At 43.2% G+C, this 24,541-nt stretch overlaps 3 protein-coding genes across 3 annotated transcripts; 2 read left to right on the top strand and 1 right to left on the bottom strand.

Annotated features, from left to right (window-relative positions):
- Positions 1-1,281: 1,281 nt before the first annotated feature.
- Positions 1,282-9,925, top strand: LOC306743900 (uncharacterized protein; the record flags this gene model as incomplete). The annotated part of the gene is given in 16 exon segments (XM_079226463.1): positions 1,282-1,413; positions 3,649-3,676; positions 3,760-3,897; positions 4,149-4,268; positions 4,367-4,482; positions 5,270-5,378; positions 5,865-5,906; positions 6,472-6,593; positions 6,818-6,875; positions 6,973-7,199; positions 7,726-7,773; positions 7,905-7,956; positions 8,110-8,205; positions 8,294-8,332; positions 8,642-9,399; positions 9,401-9,925. Coding segments are annotated over 16 exon segments (2,280 nt in total). The 3' UTR covers positions 9,596-9,925.
- A 2,797-nt stretch (positions 9,926-12,722) lies between these two features.
- On the top strand, positions 12,723-16,673 carry creld1b (cysteine-rich with EGF-like domains 1b; the record flags this gene model as incomplete). Its single annotated transcript, XM_079226154.1, has 10 exons — positions 12,723-12,839; positions 12,922-13,004; positions 13,729-13,839; positions 14,103-14,194; positions 14,475-14,654; positions 14,742-14,837; positions 14,940-15,023; positions 15,623-15,718; positions 15,804-15,944; positions 16,453-16,673. The coding sequence occupies 10 exons, from the start codon at positions 12,723-12,725 to the stop codon at positions 16,671-16,673; spliced, it is 1,221 nt and encodes a 406-aa protein (XP_079082280.1).
- Positions 16,674-20,285: 3,612 nt separating this feature from the next.
- Positions 20,286-23,235, bottom strand: mbd4 (methyl-CpG binding domain protein 4). The gene is made up of 8 exons (XM_079226425.1): positions 23,136-23,235; positions 22,735-22,982; positions 22,065-22,639; positions 21,296-21,361; positions 21,050-21,184; positions 20,811-20,960; positions 20,607-20,710; positions 20,286-20,506 (listed from the first exon to the last, which is right to left on the bottom strand). Exons 2-8 carry the CDS (start codon positions 22,956-22,958, stop codon positions 20,432-20,434), a joined length of 1,329 nt encoding a protein of 442 aa, XP_079082551.1. The 5' UTR covers positions 22,959-22,982; positions 23,136-23,235; the 3' UTR covers positions 20,286-20,431.
- Positions 23,236-24,541: the final 1,306 nt, after the last annotated feature.

Raw genomic sequence — 24,541 nt, 5'->3', positions numbered from 1 at the left:
GCGGAGAAACCACAAAAAAAACAAAATGTCAACGTGTGACATTTTGGTTTTTGTGGTTTTTAGTGGCAATTACTGCGATGGATAATATGTTGATGCAGAGGAGCGATCGACCCGCTTTCTCTTTGGAAGAGTTTTGGTTAGATGCCAAAAAATAAACGGTAAACACAATTCATAATGTGTCCAATAGGCCGAATGCCAAACAAGCGCTGCTTTCCAAATCACATACTTTTGGGCGTTTTGCTTTTAGTACATACTGCGCCTGCCCTTAGAAAGTACATACTATTCGATTAGGACATACTACTTCCTCATAACATGGCACTTTGACCCTCTTGCTCATATATGTGCTGCATGAAGAATTACTGGAAGGGTCAGAATAGCCAGAAAGGTATGACTTGCATACAGGAAAATGTGATTGGATTAAGTACATCCTGGTATTTTTGGCATACTGCATTTGAATAGGGACCTTACATCTGTGCGTTCCAATACACATACTATATATCAAGTATGCAGGAAATATTAAAGCTGCGTTGCAAATTGCATACGTGTTGTCTTGCAACTTCCCTTACAAAGTGCATGTGTTGCATGTGGTATGCATTCAACTGGGACATGCTGCACCCTTATAATGTGGCTCCTCAGGTTTTGACCCCATATATCTGCTGTGCAAAGGATTGTGGGTCAGGAAAGCTAGCTTGCATGCTGCAAAATGTGACTGTGATTTAATGGTGCATCTTGATATTTTATTTACCTACTTCATTTAACATCCTGTGTATTTATACACAATCTGTCTGTGCCATTATGAATAGGACAACACCCTGATTGTGTCTTTTTAAAATAAACTGCCGTCTTCCTCAGAAGTATCAACATGTGTCATCATTATTATTCAACAATCTGAACACTCATCTCTGTTATGACTAATTGGATTCTCTTCATTTCCTCATTCGCATTCCACCGAGTGACGAAAACAAAAAGGAGAAACTTGCGCGGCGTGACACCTGAGCAGGTTAGCGCGCTGGACACGCCCATCCGCCGAGCTGTCGATCATCGGGGAAGCACGTGCGCAGCAAAATGCGCAGAGGAGCGCTTCGGTAGTTTGGTGTTGGACAAGCCATGGCAACCGGTTCCTCCCAGGACGCTCGTGCCATGCCGCGGGCTGCTGGGTGGATTTAGGCTTCAGGCTTCTTTACTCTGGCTTTCGGATGAGGGGAGTCTGACCGTGGAGCTAAAGAGGCGCGCGCACGGAGACAGATTGCCCGGGTTTCTCCCACGCGCTCTCTCCAAGACATGGCTCTCGCGCTGCTCCGGGCGCCGCGCGCTCCTCTCCCGCTGCTGTCACTGCTGTGCTGCTGGCTGTTTATGTCTGCGCGAGCGCTGGAGATGATCGATGGTGACGCACCTGAACTCACCTGCAGCGAGGTAACGAGGGCAAAGCATGCGCGCGAGACTCCTGGTTTTGGGTTGTATCAGCTGTTTTTTGATCATATAGTATTGTGGCGTTTACACCTTATTGATCATAACAGTGTTCAGCTTTCTGATGATCTGTCTTGCCTTTATTTCTCACCAGCTCAGCCTCTTGATCATCAAAGAGTTGATAAAACAAGATAAGGTGTTTTAATGCCACACTATCTTTTTATAGGAGTATCAAAACCGGGATAAACGTTTAATCCAGCTTCTGAAACGCGTGTTGTGGTTTATAACAAGCTACATATTATGTATTTATTCATAATGTACTTAGAAGAGACTTTATAACGACTTATTATAATATGTATGCCAGCAAAACTCTATTTATATCATTAAATCAAGTAATAAAAAGGGACTTTTATAATGTAAGCAAAACAATCCAGCTATAGGTTGTTTATAATTTTGGTTTATCTAGTTTTACTTTATACATATTACTAAATTAAGCACCTTTTTTATTGTTGTCTTTGAAAAATCTAGTCAAACAATACAACATTTGTTGTGTGAGATGAGACAGACAGACGGAGAAAGAGAGAGAGCTATCCGAGTTTAATGTCCATTACTTATTTACGATCTGCCTGACACCTTACTCCACCACTCCATTTCCAAGGAGGTTTGTTGGTGCTTGAATTTTCTCTGAACTTTTGTTTCATAGACGTAAATCAGGCAGAGAGAACTTCCATATGTGTAGCATCAAATATACTGTAGCACATATGAAGTATAAAGTATATCAAACATTAGCACAAGTATAATAAACTACAGTCAACCTTTTTAAAGCCATTTTATTTTTAGCCGCTTCAGTTTCAGTGCTGGCATCGTGTGCTGGTTCACTGTCACACATTGACTCTCACTGACACTTGTAACGGGCTGTGGATCAGTGTCACCGCGACCTTCCTCACCAAAGCAAGTCAACGTGTCTGTTTTATTGATTAGTAAAAGTGTACTTATAGCCTACTTATGTTGTGTATATGACATATACATTTCTCTCTGGAACTCTCCTGGGAATGGAGGGTCATTCTTCTAAAACATAGTTCCTCATTTGGTGTTTTGGTCCAAACGCTTTGACGCCACAGAAGAATACAGAGGAATTAAATGCAGATGACTTGTGTCACTAAACATTTATTTGAATCGTCACCTGTCTGTAGTTTCCATTTCTATTATGTGCAAAACTTTGAAATTGAAATAAAATGTGATGCAGCCCAGTGATGTAGGAACACTGTTAGAAATAAAGGTGCTCACTAGAACCATATAGAGTTCTTCTGCTTGTCCTCATGGAAGATTTTATAAAAGTCCCACCTGCAACCCTTTCAGGGGGTTCTACCAAGAACCGGATTTAAAGGGTCATACCTGGAACCATCTGTGTAAAGTTCCACCCAGAACCCGTCTATGGTGTAATGGTTCCATTCAGAAGCGTCTCTAAGGATTCTAACAAGAACCCACCAAGGAGGTTCTACTGAGAACCCTATTATATTCTATGGGTTTCATCTAGAATCTAACCAGAGGGTTCTACAGAGAACTCTATTATATTTCAAGGGTTTCATCTAGAACCCAACCAGAGGGTTCTACTGGGACTCTATTATATCTCAAGGGTTTCATCTAGAACCCAACCAGAGGGTTCTACCGGGACTTTATTATATTTCAAGGGTTTCATCTAGAACTCACCAAGGGTTCTATTGAAAAACCCTTTTATATTATTAGGGTTTCATCTAGAACCCAACGAGAGGGTTCTACCGGGACTCTATTATATCTCAAGGGTTTCATCTAGAACCCAACCAGAGGGTTCTACCGGGAACCCTATTCTACGAGTTTCAGCTTGAACCCTAAAGGGACGGGGCGGATGTGGTGCATCGTAACCCACAACAATCATGGTTCTCAACCATGTGTTTGTGGTTGTGTGGTCTGGATTTATGGGCGTTCGCTTTCAACAATCCCTGACAAACTCTTTCTTCCAAAAAGGAAAAGGGTTTCTTAATGGAACCCTTAGACTTGAGGGTCCTTTAAAACAAATGGTTCTGGGTAGAACCTCCGCCTATCGGGAAGACGCGTCTGCAACCCTTATTTCTAAGAATGCTGCTTCTCCTCGTGTAAACTTTCTGAATACCTCCTTCACCAATATGCCACTCAAGAGGTGTGTTTCATTTTTGCCGATTCTGTTGAGCTTTCAATTCTCACCCACAACTTTTCTTCCTTCAGGGTTTGAGTGACTGCCACGTGAGCGCAGGTAACGAATCAACACGATCTAATGATAATACCCCGGTAATAAATCACAGTTCATCAGAAGCAGAAACGCTCTGGTTTCCACAGAGTGCTCACGGTTCCTCGCTACTCTGCCCGAACCCGACGATACGGTGCATGTGACACGTGTGCAGCTGAAGGGGGTTCTGCGCTGCTCAGCCACACAGGAATGTGAACCGTACCTGCAGATCACCATCGGCGTCCAAGGTAGCGTTGTCTTAAATCTCACTTCTTTGACTTCGTCAGCTCGGGTCACATACCTTAAATGTTTCTCTCTCCTTTCCCTGAAGCGTTTTCTCGTAACAATGAACATCCTTGTTGCTGATCTTGCTGTCTAGTCAGCTCATCTCTCGCCGAGCTGCTTCCTGCATTGTTATATAGTTACATAGTTGTTTGACTTGTCGACGAGTCAGTTGTTGTTTTAATAGACGATTCACTGCCTGCGATTATTGTTGCAGACGTGAATAATACAAGGGACGTGTCTGAGGAGTCTGGGCACCATAACGATGAAGACGAGTTGTTTGGCATGAGTCAAATGTCGGATGGAAGTGGTCATTTTGTGCTTCCTGATCCAAGAGGTATCGAGCAGCAATACACTCAACCCCAAAACACACTTCAAGTCACACACGTTGTTTTTAAGATGACCTTTTCATACTTTTTCCATTCTGTGTTGCAGCTGTGGTGAATGTGTGTATCAGCTCCCCTGGCGCCACTGACTGTTGCAAGACAATCCAGTTTAAATCAAGCCACTCCGGTTTAGACCAAGCTTCTTCTCAACAGCCCACACACGAGGTACAGCTCATATGTGGTGGTAGTGTATGTTGTTCATTAATTAACCAATCGCCAGTGGTGGAAAGTAACAATGTAGATTTACTCAAGAACTCTGCTTAAAGGTACAGTGTGCATCTATAGGCAGATAAGGATTAACATATTATTAAGTATGTTTGTTGTCTTTAGTGTGTAATCAGCTGAAAATAAGATTGTGTTTTTGTTACCTTAAATAGCCTTTTATATCTACATACTGAGGGGTTCTCTTCATGGACCCATGCTTCTACAGTGGTGCAGAATGGATAAACCCAATAATGCCATTCACATTGTCATGTTTTCACGTTGGCCACTGTAGTTCTCCTGCTCACTGCTTGATGCAACCAGATCTCCCCACACTATACCTTTAAAATAAAAATGTTGAGTTACTTATCTCCTTTCCCCTGCTGAGGCCTACAGCACATTGTCAAGATGAAACCCACAATTCAGCTTGCGGCTCTTGGCAAAATGTCAGTATCTGGTTGGGGCACTTTTGTGACGTCAGCGAGGTTTACAGTTTCACCACAGAGAAACTCTAAACTTCTTAAGTGGCTTAATATGAATATGAATCACAGACACAAAAAAGCTAAGACGAGAGAAAAAATAAATAAAAAATGATATTTTACATTGTAAAGGATCTGAATACTTCTTCCAGCATTGTGTAAATCTATTAAAATTCTCAAAGACTTGTTACCAAATTATCTATTAGTGTGTTTGTTGTGATCTAAATACTGAAAGTTTACCATATATATTTGTTTATTTCCTACAAATGCAGCTGCTGTTGGTTCAGAAAACAACGTTTGGCAGTCCAGTTGTGGTGCTCGTCGCACATTCAAAAGAAACGGACATCATCCGAAATATCACAATCCCATCATTAACAGAAGGTGAGTTCAAATGTAGAGTGGGGTTTGATGCTCGCTAATGATGCTGTCATGAGAGAGCAATGTGCCTTCCTGTGGCGTGACAGGAGGGTGTAGATAACACATTCTGTGTATGCATGGTCCAGTAGGTTGTTTGCCTAATGCACATAGATACCACCTCCACATTTAAATAGAGAAAGATAATGGAAATGAATGCACTTCACATATGGTTTAAAAAAAGATGGCAAAAAGAATGATTTACTACGAACACATAGAGCAAAAGAATGTATACATTTAATAATGTGATAAACAAAAAAACTAAATTGCAAAAATAATTTCTTGATACAGATCAGAGCCAGAATGGCCTCGGAGGGTTGTACCCCTTTAAGAGGGGGTGTGACTTTATTTAGGGGGCGTGACTTGAAGTGTGTCTGCAGATTAGTACTATTGGTAATGTAAATAGAGAAACATGCTGAATTGCTGACTACTATTTCCTCTCCCTTCTTACAGTTTGCTCCATGAAGCTTCAGGGGACTGAAAAGAAATGTGATAGTAAGATGTGTTTTTAAAAAGATGTTTATAGACTAACATGTAGGCGTGCACCGATTTATCGGCTGGATATTGATATTTTCCTTGAGGACTGCCATCGGTCAATCAATAAAAATAGCTAAAATGGGTTGCCAATTATGATTGGGTTACTGTTAATATACCTGATCCAATTTGTATATGTGTGTGAAAATCGCTTTTACATTTATTTACATTGACTTTATGTTTCTCAAAACTAATATTTTTGTTGGGTTATGCAGTGAAACATTCGTCTAATTGAGTAGATGTATATGGTTATTGATATTATTTAGTTTGTGCTCATACAAAGACAGTGTAATGCATTGCTGAATGATTTTAAAACAGCTCAGTAATTCATTTGATATAAACATGTCTTTGTTTCCCTGGCACATTGGCTATCGGCCAAATAGTTGTTTCAAACATCGGTAACCGCCCTGAATTTCACAATCGATGCGTTCCTACTAACGTGCACAAGGCAGTGCCAGAATAAACAGTTCCACATACTTGTAGAGTGATGCAGCTCCATTATAAATCATGATGATTGATGTCTCAGCTCCCAGACTCCGAGCTGTGCCGGATCATAAGAGAAATGTGATCCTCCTCCAAATGGAAAACACGGATGAGGACGCCCAGTGCTGGATGGTTTGGAAAGAAACTGGAGAGGTTCTTGTGTGGGTGAGTCAATGCTAAACTGCTTCTATCAATCTAATATGCGAGTCAAATATCAATATTGTCTGAAACTTTCTTTTTAACCTTTGCAGCCCGAAGGCAAGCGGGAAATGGTCCTTCCATCACACTTTATTGTTCCGTGCCTGTGCCTTCAGGTAGCTGACAACTCACACTTGTATTTTATTTATTCTTTTTATTTGGGAATTTGTTTTAAATGTGTATTTCTTCAGGTATGGTGCGAGGGAAATGCGCTTCGAAGTGAATTCTGCCCTTTCGAAAATCATCAAGGTAAAGGACGCTCGTTGAGGTCGACCCTTGAGCAACTAACTAGCTCGGTAAATGATTTCACAGCTTAGCAATGTTTTTTTCTTCCTTTCCCCCCCAGATGCATTGGAAAGAATGCAGCACAATGTGACGGTGACATTGGAGGAGTCTCGGACCAGGCAGGGTGGCACAGGCCTGGTCTGGCATGTGACTTCCCCCTGCAGGCTGGAGGCCGAGGTCCGGCTGTGCAAGACGGAGCTGGCAGGAGGCCGCTGTGAGGAGGTGACGGGCTCCAGGCAGAGGCTGCACGGCCACGCCGGCTGGAGTAGGACCCGCACGAGGCATCAGGTAAACACATCACGTTGTGTTGAAAATGTACTCCGGTACTGTGCTTCCTTACGTAGAATATAGACGTACTTTTATTTGCGTTTTAATTGGACTTTATACTCACATTTCAGAGATTTGTCCACTGCATTTAAACCACCCCACAGAATGTAAATTAGTTCAACTTCATCTCAACCACATACATTAAAATACTGCTTACACATTCATGCATCAGTAATATTAATCCAATAATGTTATATATAATAACACAACACTTACATCACCATTATCTGGCTAAAGACAACTTTCCCTTCTCATAATTTGAGTAAATGTTTTCCAACAATGTGTAGTACTTAATTAACCTGTATTTCTACATTGTGGCGTTACTACTTTAAAGTAAAGCATCTAAATACTTCACATGATCCACGTCTGAAAATTTCTTTCCACTGCAACCATGAACCACCGCTTTCCATTATTAATGTATGTATATGATGAATCTTCACTTTCTTCTTGCTCATTATTTATTCCTTTTTATTTTTTTACTTTTCAGAAAACGGGAGAGTTCAATGTGTCGTCACATCCGCTGCTTTGTGTTCAGGTGATCTTTGTCTTTGTACACATACAACTTAGGCCCATCTGTCTGTGGCCCTGCACACACTTATAAAGACGTGTTTCACTGCTTCTTCCTGCACTGCATACAGAGCTAACCATTTCTCTTTCACTTTAAAGATAAAGCTACAGGGGATGAAGTCATTTTTAGAGCCCCAGTGTCCATTTACAAGTAAGGATGTTAATCATTAATCAGACCCAGATTAAGTGTGTTTAATGTTCAACTATTATCAGCTAAAACAAGCTACATTTGTTTTCACTAGAATGTGGCAGATAAGTTATGACGCATTAGACTTCTGCACTTAATAATTAATACATTTTCCAGCATCTCGGTGGAGATGGAGCCTCCCAATCCTCATCGGACTGATACTGATGTGTTTGGCCATACTTGGAGCCTATCTTATACAAGGGTTCCTAAAAGGTCAGTTTTTAATTCTGTTGGTCATTAAATATTATTAGCGCCTTTTTTGCAAAAAAGTAATAATTGCCTACTTCTGTTTTCCTTAAAGGATACATGTGGAGATGGTTGAAAGAAGATGATGTTAAAGGTATGAGAAAGCCTCTATTTCACACTGGGCAACCACTGTTTTCCACATATTCTTAGATTTTCATTTATACATTTGTAGAGATGTATGAATATTGATGTTCTTATGTTGAAAAGTTTCACTTTTACCCTTTTTTTAAATCTGAAATTCTCATCCATTAGCTGCTAGTGTGACAAATTATTGGACAGATCCGTCTGTTTCTAGATACAGATACCAGCGTGATAGCGATCCTCTTCATCTCTGCTAGAAAGTAAACTAGCTCATTTTGGAAAATGTCAAACTCTCTGAAAGGTTTCCCCCCCTCTATTTCAGGAGCTGTGGGCGATGGTCATGTGGTGCTGCTGTACCCACCTGGTGACGACCAGGCTCTGCCAGAGCTGATGAGTCACCTGGGCTCGTCCCTGCAAGCGCTGGGCTTCAGCGTGTCTCTGGACCTGTGGAGCCAAACGGAGCTCAACGCGCTGGGCCCTGTGCCTTGGCTCCACTCCAGACTGAACAGACTGCAGAAGCAGGGGGGCAAAGTGGTGCTGGTCCTGACCCAGGCCGCCTGGATAAAGGCCGACGAATGGGGAGCTCGGAGCTGGGAGAGAAACTCTCCCGTGGCGGAGGAGGAGCAGGCGGGAAGAAGCTCCTCTCCCTGCGGAGACGTTTTCACCGCTTCGCTGAGCTGTATCCTGGCAGACTATTTGCAGGGCCGCGCCGGTGAGCGGTTCATGTTGGCGCAGCTCGAATCCCTTCCCCCCGAGCCTCCCGGTGGTTTCCGGCCGCTGCCAGAACTTTTCCGCGGCCTTCATGTCTACAGCCTCCCGTCCCACAGCCTGGGTTTTCTGACTGAGCTAGCCGGGGCTCGGCAAATGGCGACCGCATCGGCCAGACGGAAAAGAGCGGGGGGCCTCCGGATGGCATCCCGAGCTCTGGCACGCCGGCTGTCCGGGTTCACGGCGGGGACGACTGTTTTACGCCTCGCGGGCGCGACCCAGAGTTGCGTTGGGGTGGGAGTGCAAGATTCTGGGGAGACGGTGCCCTTGCAGCCTTGTGTTGTCACGCCTCCCTCCAGTCCTGACTCGAGCCACAAGGTCAGTGACGTGGAATGGGTCTGACAGCAGAGGAGGACACGAAACAGAAGAAGAAGCAGCCAGTAATGCGTTGAAAGGGTTTTCTCTGGGAGATGCTCACTTTGCTGATTTTGCATTTTCTGGTAAACATCTGGGGGGTTTTCATGTGTCGGCAGAAACGGTAACTACAGTTCCAGCTCCAGAGAAATGAAAGCGCACACAAATAAAAGGTCACACATAGTCAAGACTATACCTAAAACCAAAAAGGACTTTGAGAGGTTGAGACCAAATCGAGACCAAGACAAATCTCAATCAAGCAATTTGCTCCATTGTTTTGTCTTGACTCTGTTCCCGTCTGAAACCAAGTTATTGTGTTTGACATATTTACTAATATTTGACATTCTATTCTATACATTGTAGCGTGTTGCATATACTGCTTTACATTCTATTATTTTTGCTGTGACTCAAAGGCAACACTGTTGCAAGTAAATTACTGCAACAGTGCCTTTTTTACTTTAAAGATGTTTTACAGTAGAACAACATGGACGTCAGTAGTTCAGATTAGTTTGTTTACAACATAGTTAAAATACAGTATATAAGTACAATCAAAAGACATAGTGGAGATATGGGAAATGGGACACCCTGATAAGCGATCTGAAGCTTGAGAATGAGGTCCCAAAACACTAAGCAGATGGTATTTAATATCTACGTTTGCTATCACGTTGTCTGTATTTGGAAAAGTGTGTGTATTATACAGTAATATTCACAATCTACAAAACACTTTAAAACTAACTAACACAACAGCTAAATGACCCCAAAACATGTATTGCACCAGACTAAACACTAATTAGAAATCTTTGTAAATATGTGTTGTTGTACGATGCTGTAGCTGTGTTTTATAGAACGATACTGTAAATGCTATATGCTAAATGTAGCTACTATACAGTATTCACTAAATATTACTGGTATAAGTACTAGTTTAAGTACTGGTATAGAAGTCGCGGAGGTGTAGTGTCCACCGCCTGGTTCTTCCTCAGGGAAACACTGTTTGTTCTGTCAGCACTTTCCCTGTTGTTTGCACTGTTAGCACTGTTAGCACCGTTAGCCGCAGGCTTAGTGTCGCCATGTTGAGAACCATTGAGAGGCAATCGAAATGCTACTAATCTCATCTTGCACATATAAACATGAACAGTTTGATGGTTGTTATTGATAAGAAATATTCTCCATTACAATAAAATACATGTCGAGGGTACGACGCCCCCTGAATATGTGTTTCTGCCCCGTCAGTGGGTGAACGCTCGGTCCATAGATTTTACAGATATTAAACCTCCATGGATCAGAAATTCATAATCATTGTTTCAGGATTCTTGCTCATCACTTACTATTTTAAAGTAAATTCTGATTTGGCATGGTTTAAAAGGTAAAGAAGTATTGTGGCCACTGAAATGGAGAAAATAACTTTAACTGCAGTAGCAGTGAACAGTCCATTGCTATACATTTTATATGAAATTAAATAAAATACAGTCCATTAGTATATATGACACATCCTCTGCATTGTACCATAATGCAAATGACAGGTAGTAAACTTGTAAAGATGTTTAGTTGTAGGTTTTGGGGGAATTTTGTGGCATTTAACCGTAAAAATGTGGAGAGTCCTGACATACAGATACAACTAAAATAAGCTATTTCCTTCTCTCTTTTTTTTAAATACATGAGTATATATTAAACTGCTTTGTCCAGGCACGTCTGTTTTTATACTGTGTTTTGTAGTACCGTTTACAGCGGGATCGAATAAAGAATCTGCCTCAATCATATAGTCGGATGCTCTTTTTCTGAGGACAAAACGGTGCTGATTACTATTCACTGCAAACATGGCACGTGTGTGTGTGTGTGTGTGTGTGTGTGTGTGTGTGTGTGTGTGTGTGTGTGTGTGTGTGTGCAGAGCAAATGTCTTTTTGTTTGTGCACATTTACATCCTGATCCATACGATGCATCAGTGGGAGCTTTCTCACAAAAGGAACCCCATCACTTGGTGGGTATTTTTGACAAGTAAAAATGAATTTTAAAAACACATTCTGAATGATTACTTTTTAATTAATCTCCAAATGTTACAATCCAATCCTGAATCCTTGATTTCAGCATTGTTTTTTCTTCTTAAATACATCACATATACATTCATTGTTTTTTTTCAAAGAGCTTAACAAGATGCGACGACACGGACTGTGAAGTTGACTGATTGGTTGATGAATTAAACCCCAGCTGGTTTGGGCGGTGCCACATCCTGTGTTGGCTTCAGCTGCACGGGAAACGGGAGCACCGACTGGAAGCTGCTCGTGCATTCATCTCTCACAGCAGCCCGGCAGCCGGCACCTCACCTCCGGCTGGCTTACCAGCATCCCACCCCCTCCACCACCACAACAACAACAACAAAAAAGGAAATAAATGGCTCACTCGAAGCATTAAAAATGTCGCAAACTCTGCCTGCGTTGTTGTGAATCCCACAATCATCGTCTGTCGTCATCAGCGGTGCGTCGGAGGACGTCGTGGCTTTGCAACAAGGTAACAACGGAGCGGCTAACATGAAAGACTTTTGTTTGCGCTCAAACATCAAAGAGCGACGTCCGCCGCCGTGCACGGTGTTTTTTTAAACGGTGGTCATATTTAATAACGCCGTCGCCGGAGTCTCGCGGACTTTATGAGGTTGCACCGGAAACGACGCTCGAGCCGCGGCGGCTAGCTGCAGCCGACCTTAGCTGCTGCTAGTCGGCTGCTTGTGTGGTGCTGATGCTGCGCGAGCTAACGTGGAAGAAGAGCATCACTTTAAGGCTTTTATGAATGACACTTTTATTAATAAAAAAACAACATGGTGGAGAGGAGTCACTGTGCTTGAGGATTCAAGTGTGTGTAGGTTTAAAATACCACCCAAATTATTTAAAAAACTTAAATCTGAGTGATGAAATTAATATGTTTGACGTCACAAAGGTGGGTGGTATCGGGTTAATCTACTGGAATACAGCGTAAAAAAAAAAAAAACCATAATTTATCACTGTTCCAGTAAATACTTTATTAATATAGCAGTACAAAGCAGAACATCATGCTTTACAAAAGTGTAAATATTGCATGGCTTTGTGCAGATGTTCTTGTTGTTTTTGTCCACGCCTTCTGCTGCGTAGCTCCAGGTAATGGAAGTTATTTCGTGGTCTCTGGAGACCTGAAGCTGTTTCTAAAAAGTGTATTTGATGATACTTGCTCGGATTATCACTGAGTAGTATATCAACCCTGGTTCCTTTTCTTAAAATGTTCCGTCCATCACTGGTTTTGGTGTTTCCTGAAGGACCATGTGGTGGGCCTGGCCGTTCCTGCACGCTCTGGTGCTGCTCTCCGAGTTCTCGGTGGTGAGGGTCCAGACCGCGCCGTGCCAGACCTGCCGAAAACTCACGGAGAGTTTCATTAAGGTACTGCGGTAGTTCATGCTTGTCTTACCGAGCGATGTTTTTTTTTTTTTGGTCTGAGTCTTGAAATGTTCCCTGTTTTTAGGGCTTGGAGAGAACAGCCACCAAGAACTTCGGGGGAGGAAACACTGCCTGGGAAGAAGAAAAGCTGGCGAAGTATGCAAGCAGGTAAGAGAACGTTTACATTGGGAGTTACACCTCCACTTCATCGACTTGATTAATGGGAATTGTGGGGTCAATAAAAATTCAGTCACAGCCGACATAGGCTAGAGATCGAAAAGTATTCCATCTCCCTTAAAGTGTACTCTTAATTACCAGTGGCATTGCTTGGTTACTCATTTTAAGTTCATTAATATTTTATGAAGATTTGAGTGATTATTTTGGATTCATTTATAAAGAATGGGCCGCAGAAGCCTGATGTTCAGATTGTTCGAGGTAACGTTAGGTTTTCTAAACTATACAACATCTTACCAGAACCATAAAGGTAATGGAGGATTTGTAAGTAAATTGTTTGCCCTTTTAATAAACTGCCTTTTTAGTTATAATTGCAGATCATTTTTTCACAATTTTTCCAAAATGTAGCTGTTCGTGCTTTCAGGGTGTTTCAAATGTCGATCAAGCTTCGTATTTCGCACTCTGCTTGGCGTCATAATTGCTAAAAAAGAAGACTAACATTGAACTTTCTTGTATTCTTTAACTTCTCTGCACATTTAAAAGTTTGAATTATATTGTATAATGTGTGAATGATAATACATCATAAGACAATCTATTGTAAATGTTGCAGTCCGCCGAGGGGAGTGAATCCTCTCGGTGGGCGAGAGCGAGGCCCCGCTCTTCTTCTGGGGTGAGACGGCATCGGTTCTGCGGTTCTACTCTTTGTCTCTTGTTGCAGCGAGACCCGGCTCCTGGAGATCGTAGAAGCTGCTTGTGAGAAAGCCGATTTTGAGTGTAACCAGCTGCTGGAGCAGATAGAGGACCAGGTGGAGACATGGTGGTTCCACAGGTAAAGGAGATGTGTGTGTGTGTGTGTGTGTGTTGTGTTGTTGAATCGGAGAGAGGAACATGTTTTGTTGGGATGGTGTGTCTGGTGTGTCTGTGTGTGTGTGTGTAAGATAAGATAAGATAATCCTTTATTAGTCCCTCAGTGGGGAAATTGCGTGATTACAGCAGCCTTGCATACAATATAGACACATAGTAAAAAAACAATCAAGTAATATAAATAACAATAAGTGTGTGTGTGTGTGTGTGTGTGTGTGTGTCCTGTAGGCAGCAGGAGGCACCGGACCTGTCTGAGTGGCTGTGCATAGAGGAGCTGAGAGTCTGCTGTCCACCCGGGCGCTTTGGACCTGACTGCAAAGGTGTGGAAAGCATTAAACAGAAGCTTCCTGATATCGGTGTCTTTATTTGAAAAGGACCTTGTACAGTTCATGTACCAGATTATAGCTTCAGCTAATTTGCATCTGTAGTCCCTTCCTAAAACAACCTTACTAAAACGTATTTATCCCTGGGTGTCCCATGTGTAGAACGATTTAGACTTCATGAAGATGTAAACAATAAAACAAATCACCGTGCTAATTTAGAGTCTCGGTTGTTTAAAAAGTCCCAGAGTGCCACTAATGGCATATTTCTCCACTACAGAGTGTCCCTCCAGCCCTGGCGGTGTATGTGGAGGCCTGGGCCGCTGCGAGGGGGCGGGCACTCGCCTCGGAGACGGAGAGTGCGTCTGCGATCCCGGATACTCGGGCCGGCTGTGCCAGAGCTGTGCCGACGGCTACTACAGAGAGAAAAGCTCCAACGACAGCATCGGAGCCTGTGCAGGTGCCCGAGACTCAAGACGGCTGGTCCAAAGCTCCTCGTGTATTTAAGTCTTGAACTGACCGTCACCTTTCATCCCTTTTTTGGCAGCGTGCTACCACTCGTGTAAGAAGTGCGCGGGGCCGCAGGACTACAAATGCCTCGACTGCAAACTCGGCTGGATCCTTCACGACAACAAGTGCGTGGGTGAGTTTTGCTTCAGAGGTCGCGTGGCGACATTTTATCGGCTCTTTTGCCAGTTTTCTGTGTATGTGTGTTGTTTGACTGCCCCTTGTGTGTGTCTCTTAGATATCGACGAGTGCGGCACGGAGCTGGCTCGTTGTCCCTCGAACACCTTCTGTCACAACACCGAAGGATCCTACGAGTGCAGAGGTACGTTCTCTTGTGTAGAAGCTGCAGTCAGCGCGCTTCATGATACCCAGTGACATCATGCCAGTACGCCTGCCTACATTTTCTTTGGTGTTTTTATTTTTTATTTGAGAAATGTATGTATTTATAATAAAAGAAAAACTACTGTATCTCATTACAGAGTAGAAATGGTTTTCTGTGCAACTAAGGCATTTTTTTAAATGATTAAGCTTTTTTTTTTTCTTAATTTTATCTCTAAGAAAACAAGAGAAAAATGCCTGTTGTATGTTATTGCCTGTAATTTACCACAGCATAAGCTTAGTATAATTTTTTTCAATTTTATTTTATCAACAGTACAAAACCCAAAGACATTAATTGCATTATTATATATGTATATGACTAAGAAAGCATAACATTTCCTGTGAATATCTGGCCGAGAATAACCGACTAGATATATATCTTTTTGGACTAATCGTTTCTAGGTCTAGTTGTGTGGTTGTTGTAAACTTCATTACGTGCAGTTTTTGTGCCAATGGAAACGTCGTGACATTATTCCCACAATCTAGCGCCTATTGCCCAATTCAGTACGCAGCGCTGACCCCGGTGCATCTTGTCGTTTCCAGGCTGTGACCAGGCGTGTGTGGGCTGCATGGGTACTGGTCCCGCCCGCTGTAAGAAATGTGCACGCGGCTACAAGCTGAGAGGGGCGAAGTGCCTCGGTAAGGCCGTACCGCTTATCTGCTCTACTTCTGCACCTTTTTTCTTCCTGAAACTGAAGTTTTTCCTTTGCTTCCCCGCACTCAGATGTAAATGAATGTAGCGATCGCGCAATAGCGTGCCCAGGACTCAACGAGGCCTGCATCAACGAGGAGGGCTCCTTCCACTGTGACTGTGCCGACGGGTACATCAGAAGAGATAGCATTTGTGTCGAGAATAAGCCTCCTGGTAAGCAGTAAATATACATACCGTAAAAGTCGGGTTTCAAGCCACTCCTACCTCCGGTCAGTGTCCCGCTGTAGCAAGCTAGCAGCAGCGTTAGCTAGCGCTGCTGCTAGCTCCCCGCTGCTGCTAGCTCCCCGCTGCTGCTGCTAGCTCCCCGCTGCTGCTGCTAGCTCCCCGCTGCTGCTGCTAGCTTCCCGCTGCTGCTGCTAGCTCCCCGCTGCTGCTAGCTTCCCGCTGCTGCTGCTACTGCCCGCGTCCCTCTGCCCAAGTCGGGTGCTGGTCCCGCTACCTTTGGTGGTTGTCGGGGAGCTAGCGGAAGTTAGCGGAGAGCTAGTGGAAGTTAGCGTTGAACTAGCATGAGCGCCAGCTGGCTACAGCTACAAAAGGGGGCACTGACCAAAGGTAGTAGCGGCGTGTAACCCGACTTTTACGGTTTATTTCCATAATGAAGTCCACGTATACTGTTGACCTCAGATCTGCTGGCTAAGTATCCTCTCCTGTCCGTCCTCAGTCGACCCGGATAAGGGTCTGTTTGACGACATGACGGACGACGAGGTCCTCGTCCTGCAGCAGATGTTCTTCGGCGTCGTCATCTGTGCCATCGCTACGCTCGCCGCCAAGGGCGACATGGTTTTCACGGCCATTTTCATCGGAGGCGTGGCCGCCATGGCCGGATACTGGCTGACGGAAAAGGGAGACATGATGCTGGACGGATTCCTGAAGGGACGCTAGACTGGTTTGAGAAAGGGAATACCAGAAGACCAGCCAATTTAAAGGTGAATAAGACTCTAACAACAGGAGGCGGGAAACTATCCCTGCAATGCTAGCCGTTCAGGGATTTATTTAAGGGAGTTACTTGAAAGGGGCTCGGGTTAATTTAAGTTGATGAAGCGAGGACTTGAAGGCTGTGAAGCCGTGAATCTCGGAGGAGGAATAACAAAGCAACGCTGCACTGACCATTAAGGAACTGAACTTAATCGCCCTACCTCAACTCTGTTGGGAGCAAAAGGGGGCGACACGAAGACCACTACTGATTGTTAAAAATCTATTATGCATTTGGATGTCTCATCTGGCCTCGATGTTGAAATGATGTCGTTTTTTTTTTTTCTTCCACACAATCGAAACCTCCCGTCATCGCGTCCGCCATGTTGTTCATGGTCTCAGTGCTGTGGAGCCAGAGGGCTTCCCACAGGCTGAGTGGAGTTGTGGGGTGTATTCTTGCAGCGGGCATGTGGTTAGATGAGGGAATGTTTTTTTTGTTTGTAATTTCCTCAATTACAGCCCTCGAAGTGAAAGCTCATTGAAACTCTGGGATAATTCCATAACGAGCCACTGGTTATTTATTTATTACTTTTTACCTCCTTCCTTACTGGATGATTATTTTGAGTAAATAATGCATGGAAATAGGATTTTAAATAATAGGTACTACACCTTTTTATGTATTTATTGACTTACTTTGGCATGAAAGACTGGTTGGATCAGCAACACTAATGCTGTGAGGGAGTTTGCTTATTGTGCTTAAATACCAGCTCTGATCCAGATGATTAAAGCCATTTTCTGTTGCCTTTTTAATTTATTTTGAAAGCAATATTTCTTCGGGGAAGATGTTTATCATAGTTTGCTCTTGACATTTCCCTTTTGTGTGTATTTTTTTGTCAATTCAATTTTAGCAGATACAGTAGCGTCATGTTAAAGTCACTGAAGCATCACTTCACCATCTACTTTGTCTTTTTTGTTGGTTTTCCTAGTGTGGAAAGTGTTCCACAGTCGTCATTCTTTATATATACGTTTGCTTTACAATAAAAAGTCACTCCTCATGTTTTAAATTTGAATTTTGTATTGATTTTGTCAAATTCCCATTGCTCTTTACATAAGGAGAATGAGCTTGTTGAAAATTATTTTCTATACAATTGCATGTTCTGGAAATCGGTGACGGGGAGAAACTCTTGAAGGGTTTTACACATCAAAGTCTGTTTGCAGGTCTTTTGGAGTACTAATCCACACGTGTAAATAGTTGTATAAAGTATGTTGTGGTTACAGAGGGAGCTGCATGAAATCTATTTAAAAAAACAAAACAACAACTTTGAAGATTAAATTAAAAATCTGTGGATGTGGAGTTACAAGGAAGAGAGTTCACCAGACCTCAGTAACCTCCTCATGTCTGCATGAGGCGAGCAGCTCAAGCCGCTACTAGCATAACACTCAAATCCCCACACAAATCCCCACCCCAAACAGAACTGTTGATGGTAATGTTGCATTGTGGGTAATGTAGTCACCAGGTTTTGACTAACTAGGAAGAAAAAAAGGCACAACATAAAAAAACTACTCTGCTTCTGCTGCATTGATTTTGATACTAAAGAAAACATTTACTTTAGGAGTGTAATGTAAGATAGGAGACACATGTACATCAGCATTATTGTACATTATAAAGGGATGCTGGTCTGTTTCATCCGGTTCTTCCCAGTTTGCAAAAGTCCCTTCAATAGCTTTGACTGCACTCATTACACGTGCCAAATATGTTGCATCCCAGTTCCATCCGACGCTACAGCGAGGCGTGAAACCGAGACTTTTGACTCTGGATGTCGAGGCTCATCCTACTTCAGTGTTCCACTCCAGTTAATGGGGTTGAGGCACAGCAGCTCTCTCTCCTTCAGGCTCTCCTGGGAGCGCGTTAGTGCTCTGTCCCTCCAGCTCTGCTCCATTAGCTGCACACACACACACACACACACACACACACACACACACACACACACACACACACACACACACACAAAGAGAAAACCTCAAACACTCCCTGCTGCTGTAACCCGAGAGCATCCGGCAAGTGGAAGCATTATCTGGACACCATTGTGAGGGAGGTAAACACAAGAGCGGCCTCATAACGTGGGACTTTACCCTCTTGTTCTCGTCTCTGTAAGCCGTCATTGCTTTGCTGTGCTGGATCCTTCGCTCTCTGTCCCCGGACAGGGCGAGGCGGTCCACCTCTCGGAGATGCTCGGCGTCCTTCACCTTGCTGGCCAGCTGCAGCTTCAGTGCGACGCCTTTCTCCTCCATCTGCCTCTTTAACTGCTCGCGCATCTCCTTCCTGTAAGGAAGAGGTTTTTTTTTTTTCTTTTCGACCCAAAAACATTGAGAAGTTATGCAGGCAATCGTGGAAGTGTTTATTATTTTACCTGTACTCTTCTCTCTCACTGCTGGTTCCATAAAAAGGTTTTCTCCACACTTGATGATACCTTGATGACACACAAACCAGCCTGAAGTCAGGGGGCTTTAAGCACAATGAATTCTATGGTAGTAAGATATCCGTGAGATGGTCCTAACCTGTGGTACTCTCTCCTCTGCATCGCCAGGGACCTCTGGTGGTTGTGGTGGTGAACAGCAGGCGTCTCCAGACTGACGATGCGTTTATGGACCAAAGGCGGATGTAAAGGGTTCAGTCTTGGAATACTCTAGAGAGCAGATTTATGGGAGTATGTTGTTGTTTGTTTTGTTTTTACCTCAAATAAAACACAATCTTCCTTCTTACACAATAGGGCAGTCGGGCAATGGATGCAGTGTAAAAAAGAATCTCTGTTTACCTGACAGCTTGTCCACAGCCGGGCAGAGTCTGTGATGCTGGGGAACGTCACGGAGGTGACCACCAGGCAGCGACTCTGCCGGACAGGAAGTGCATCGTGAGGAATGCACACTGGTGTGGAGGCTACAGAGATGGATGCTGTAACGGAGATTGAGATGAACTGAATCACTGCACATGTTTAAGATACTAGGAACTTTAAAATTGACAAAAAAATGGGGGGAAAAAACTGTTTTCTTACGTAGTCTCATCTTGAAGTTCAGGCCGTTTCTTCTGTTCGCCCACCTGAGAAGTCTTGGAGGAATGAAACTCTCCAAAGTGTCAAATCCAGCACGGTTTAATTATCCCTCTTTTAAAGTTGCAATCAAGATTTCCAGTTCAATCACAACACAGCTGCAGATGTAAATAAAGCAGATGAGTGCGCCCGGGCACTAGTTAGAGATTAAACTGTGGCATGCCTGTGCGTTCACTGAGTGTGTTTTTTTTGGCAGTGGCAACAGTTGCCTTGGGAATCGGGTTTACACCCCACCGCGCCGCCCTCGTCAAAAAGAAAGCTGCTGTGTGGCGTTCAAGGTCAGGTGTCAGTGCGCTAAATAGCAAAGATTAGCAGCCTGAGACAATGGACGAACCAGATACGGTCAGAAGATGTCTCCGGATCTTCCATTATGTAAAAAGACACGAGACAAGCAGTCAGAGGACGGACAGAATAATCCACTCGTGAATCGTTTCAACTTTTAAACCACTTTAAAACCTTTTTATTTCACAGTACACATAAAAACTATATAAAAGGAAGTTCTATCGCTGCATAATTCTTTTTTTAAAGGGTTTCAGGTTTCCCATTTTATGATCATCGTGATGCAAATGTGTATTTTACATGATGTGCAAATCTTCCTTGTGGTTCCTCGTGCGTGGCGTTTCAGATTCCAAGCGTTTCCTGGTTCTCCCACAGCCAGGCGTGGTACTTGTTTAACATGTGATCTTCGGGCTTCACCTTTTAATGTAAAAAAAAAAAAAAAAAATGGCGTTAAAACATGGCGTGACGTTGGCATCCGTGGACGTTCCAAAACGAATGCAATCCAGAGCAGACTCACCTCTCTCCACTCGCCCACGCAGAAGATCCTGTAGGAGTCGTTGCCGTACTTCCCGATCCCATGCAACTCGATGGGGTACCGCCACTCTTTGGCTAGATATTCATCTACACAGGAGGGCAAAAAGGGAGTTTTTTTTTCTCATTAAAACCATACAAATCTGCAGTGGCCACATTAAATACTGTCATTAAAGACGAGCACATTCACCAGAGAAGCGTACGAGTGTTTTGGCTCGGAGCTCGTACAGGCCGAGCGGCTTCATGAGCTCAGACAGCGGCTTCCAGTCGGCCTCGCGGGTCGCCTCTGCAGACGGGTAACGCTCGAAGAACTGCCACAGCACTGGTATGGCCATCTTGCCTGCATCGTTGAAAAACCGCTGGATTTTTGCGTGCCGTTTGGTACATTATGTTGCAATGCATTGTGTGTAATGTTGGACCGTCACTCACCGCTGGTCTTGTTCAGAAAGATGGTGGCCACCAGGAGCTTCCAGGGGTCGTGGAAAAGGGTTTCCTGTACGAGGTTGTAGGGCGAGCGAGGGGGCGTCCACTTCCTGAAGGCCTTCCTCCTGGGTGGGCTTGGGCCTGTGTACAGGCACGTCTGCTTAATGTTGAGGTATGATTTATGTCTCGCATACAAATATATTCTTTTTTGTTTCTTTTTTGCTTGTTTTAAAAGAGACATTTTAACCTTACCCTCTCTGCTGAGTTTCCTGCTGAAATAAGGGCTTGTTTTCCGTTTGTCTTCCACACTCTTGGACCCTAGGCAGGCAGGAAACAGTTATATATATATTTTAAAACACACATTTCTTATGGAATATATTGTCATATACCGGTATGTGTCTTGTAAGTGAAATTCCTGATGTAACGTTTGATTTACTTTTCGCTCACGGATTTAGAATGAAATCTACATATAAATGAGAATAAAATAAAACTGCTCTCGTGTCTCTCAAACACACTAAGTCTGGATTTAGAATGTCATTTAAAAAATGTATTATTTAACAAAAAACACTACCACGGAGCAGAATTATAAATGAGTAAAGTAAAATATGTATGTGCATGAACCCAAATACCTTAGAAACGAAGTGGAAATGAATGTAAAGTGGCACGGTGGGTGAATATTTCGGATACTTTGTGGTATTTTAAATGAAAGGTAATAAGATCCAGACATTCTTTGGGTCAAATCTGAAGTTCAGTAACTATTGTGCTAAGTGTGCTCTGCCCTTAAAGAACATTCTGCTTGTTACAAATCATATTGGTGGACATGATCAGGTACTAGAAACCTGATCCTGCTGCAAAACTATGGGAACTCTATGAAATTAATGTGTTTCTATTTCTGTTTTCATAACTGGAAGTGAGGAATAAGTTTGAAGGCAGCTGGAAACGAGACGAAGACAAACTGACATGTTTAAATGTGAAATTGTAGTGATTGTGCTGCTAAAGCAAATAAAAACTAACTACTTACTATTCTGGGAATCTCTCACTGGTGTGCAGCTCCCACCAGCGATGTCCGGTAACGCCGCCTCCTCACCCCGATGACCGTCTGCCTCCAGCTCAGAATGAGGCCCTTTGCCGTTGTTCTCATCTCCTCCTCCCTCCTCCTCCTCCTCCTCATCCTCGCCCTCGCTCTCAGTGGCAGGTTCCACGTTCAGCGTCGGCACAGAAGGCCTCGGGTCTGCCTCCTCGTCCTCAGCGGGAGTGTTTTGTTGTTTCCTGGAAGGAGCCGGTCTGAGCAGCTTCTCCCTCGGCTGACGCAGTCTGACATCATCCTCTGTGGTCGAAGATGCAGCCTGCGTGCAACTCTTCGCTTCTCCGTCTTCAGAGGCTCTCTTAGATTTACTCGGAGGGGAATCCGGTGTCCCTTGCTGTCCGTCTGCGTGTCTTTTCTTTCTCGTCCTCCGTCCCCCTTTGGAGGCGACGACGACGACGTCGCCCTTGGATGCGGTGAAGTCAAAGAGGTTTATGTCTAAGCTCCCTTCTCCATCTTTCAGGAGGAAAGCAAGCAGAGATGCTCTTGAGCGGAACCTCTGCCCTTGGGGACTTTGCACAACACACAGAGAGAAAAATCAATCAGACACTGATCTAACTGGTCCTGCGAAACACTGAGTCATGATCACATGAAAACAATGAGTCACCTTGTGATGTAGATGTCCATTTTGCCCGCTGTCTTGCCTGCTTTCCGCTGCCTAACCTCTCTGATCCAGCCATGGGGCAACGTGGAAGTACAGCTGGAGTCATCTTCACATTTGGGACTTTGGTTGTTTTTTTTGTTGCTGGTTTCCAGCTGGGTATCACAGCTAGTGTGCATTTTGAGAGGTGTGCTGCTGAAGCTGACTTTTTTCTTTTCTTCCTCCCACATCTGCAGCCATTCCTGGTTCCTCACCTTTTAAAATGTACGTCATTACATTGTTGTTGTATTGGACACATGGAGGACATCCATATCCAGTTAGGATACATAATGCATACAACATAAAGTAGGCAAGTTTTTAAACATAATTAATAATATAATGGATCAGCAATAAAATAGTTGACTAACCTCGTACTCCTCCTCTCCTCACGCGCGTGCTCTGTGTTGTCTTCCCGGTTATGTTCTGATGTCAACACTGGAGCTCAGTCCACGACCGGAAGTAGCGAGCAGATCCGAGTCTGCGCAGTGAGGACGAAGCACGAAAAACGGAGCTTAGTATGAAAAAAGCGAGCGAGCGAGCCACAACAACCTGTTGACACGAAACAAACTGAAAGGTGGAGATGAGAGCCGTTCTAGCGTGGAAAGAAACAATCCGTGAACAATGGTGAGACTCTCGACGTTTGCGTTTTACGTCCGTCCACCCGGGTTTGTTGCTTTGGACGTAACACTCAGTGGTTAGCAACGGCGGTTGCTATGTAAACTACTGATGTTAGAGTCCGCCGGCTTCAACTCTTCCGTTAAATAACGGTTACTAAAGCTGTTTTTTTGTATTATTGGTTCCTATTATTATCCTATTTTGTCTTGTAAAATGTATTTTCTCAACCAATGGTGTCGCGTGTCATCGTTGTTACCATACAACGTTAAATTGAAGCTAACGTTAACGTAAAGCGAGCTACGTCAGTTAATTCTCGTTTACGGTTCACGTCGCACGTAAACTATCCTCCTTATAAGATATATATCTGGACCCCAAGGTAGCAGATGTATTTATTAACTCGCATAACTGTGTGTGCTTTATGAATGAACCTTTATTGGGCTGTAACTGTAATGTAGAGCAGCTGTTGTTGCCACAATAAAGCATTCAAGGATGATTTATTGTCAATATGCAATACAACAATATGCAGTTTTTATGCAGTTTGCTGCACGAGGAAAACATCTTCCCATAAAAAACAAACAAGTGGACCTTGTAGTAGTAGTTGTAGTATTAGTATTAGGAGTGTTTTATTCAGTCACACAATGAGTAAACCCTGTATACAATCTAGCATACAATATAACTGAAAAAGGTATAGGCAGCAGCATAATGCTTATATATTCCTATCCTGAATTCTAATCAATATCGTAACCCTCAAGATAATTTGACAAAACTTTTTGAGAAAAAATATTTCTTGTGATTCGATTTAGGTTTTGCCATACTGGTATGTTCAAGGTAAACATTACACGTTTACATCCGTTTTCATCATATAATTGATACACCATATAAACCATTTGTCCGTAAAAGTAAAAAAAAAATACAATAATACAAAATGACCCTTCTATATTTCCTAGAGCTAAATACATTTGTTATTCGGTCAGATAAGAAGTCCAGATCCAAAGATATTCAGTTTATTATTAATAAAGAAAATGAGCAAAGCAGCAAATCCTCTAATTTGAGAAGCTTGAATATTTGTGATGTTTCCTCAATATATGACTTCAACGATGAGTGGATTATTGTTAATTCACTTATCAATTAATTGAAACACTTTTTCAGAGGAACTATT

The sequence above is a fragment of the Taurulus bubalis genome, assembly GCF_910589615.1.
Source record: "Taurulus bubalis genome assembly, chromosome: 11".
Lineage (NCBI taxonomy): Eukaryota > Metazoa > Chordata > Actinopteri > Perciformes > Cottidae > Taurulus > Taurulus bubalis.
The sequence above is the reverse complement of the archived record's forward strand: the minus strand, read 5'-3'. Positions and strand labels throughout refer to the sequence as shown.

Bases quoted from the DNA above. Each gene is read 5' to 3' on its own strand.
- mbd4 (XM_079226425.1), bottom strand. From the start codon at position 22,958: ATGTGGGAGGAAGAAAAGAAAAAAGTCAGCTTCAGCAGCACACCTCTC. The intron at 22,640-22,734 runs GTGACTCATTGT...TGTTGTGCAAAG, and splicing joins ATGGACATCTACATCACAAG to TCCCCAAGGGCAGAGGTTCC. The intron at 20,507-20,606 runs GTGAGTCTGCTC...TTACATTAAAAG, and splicing joins GCGTGGGCGAGTGGAGAGAG to GTGAAGCCCGAAGATCACAT.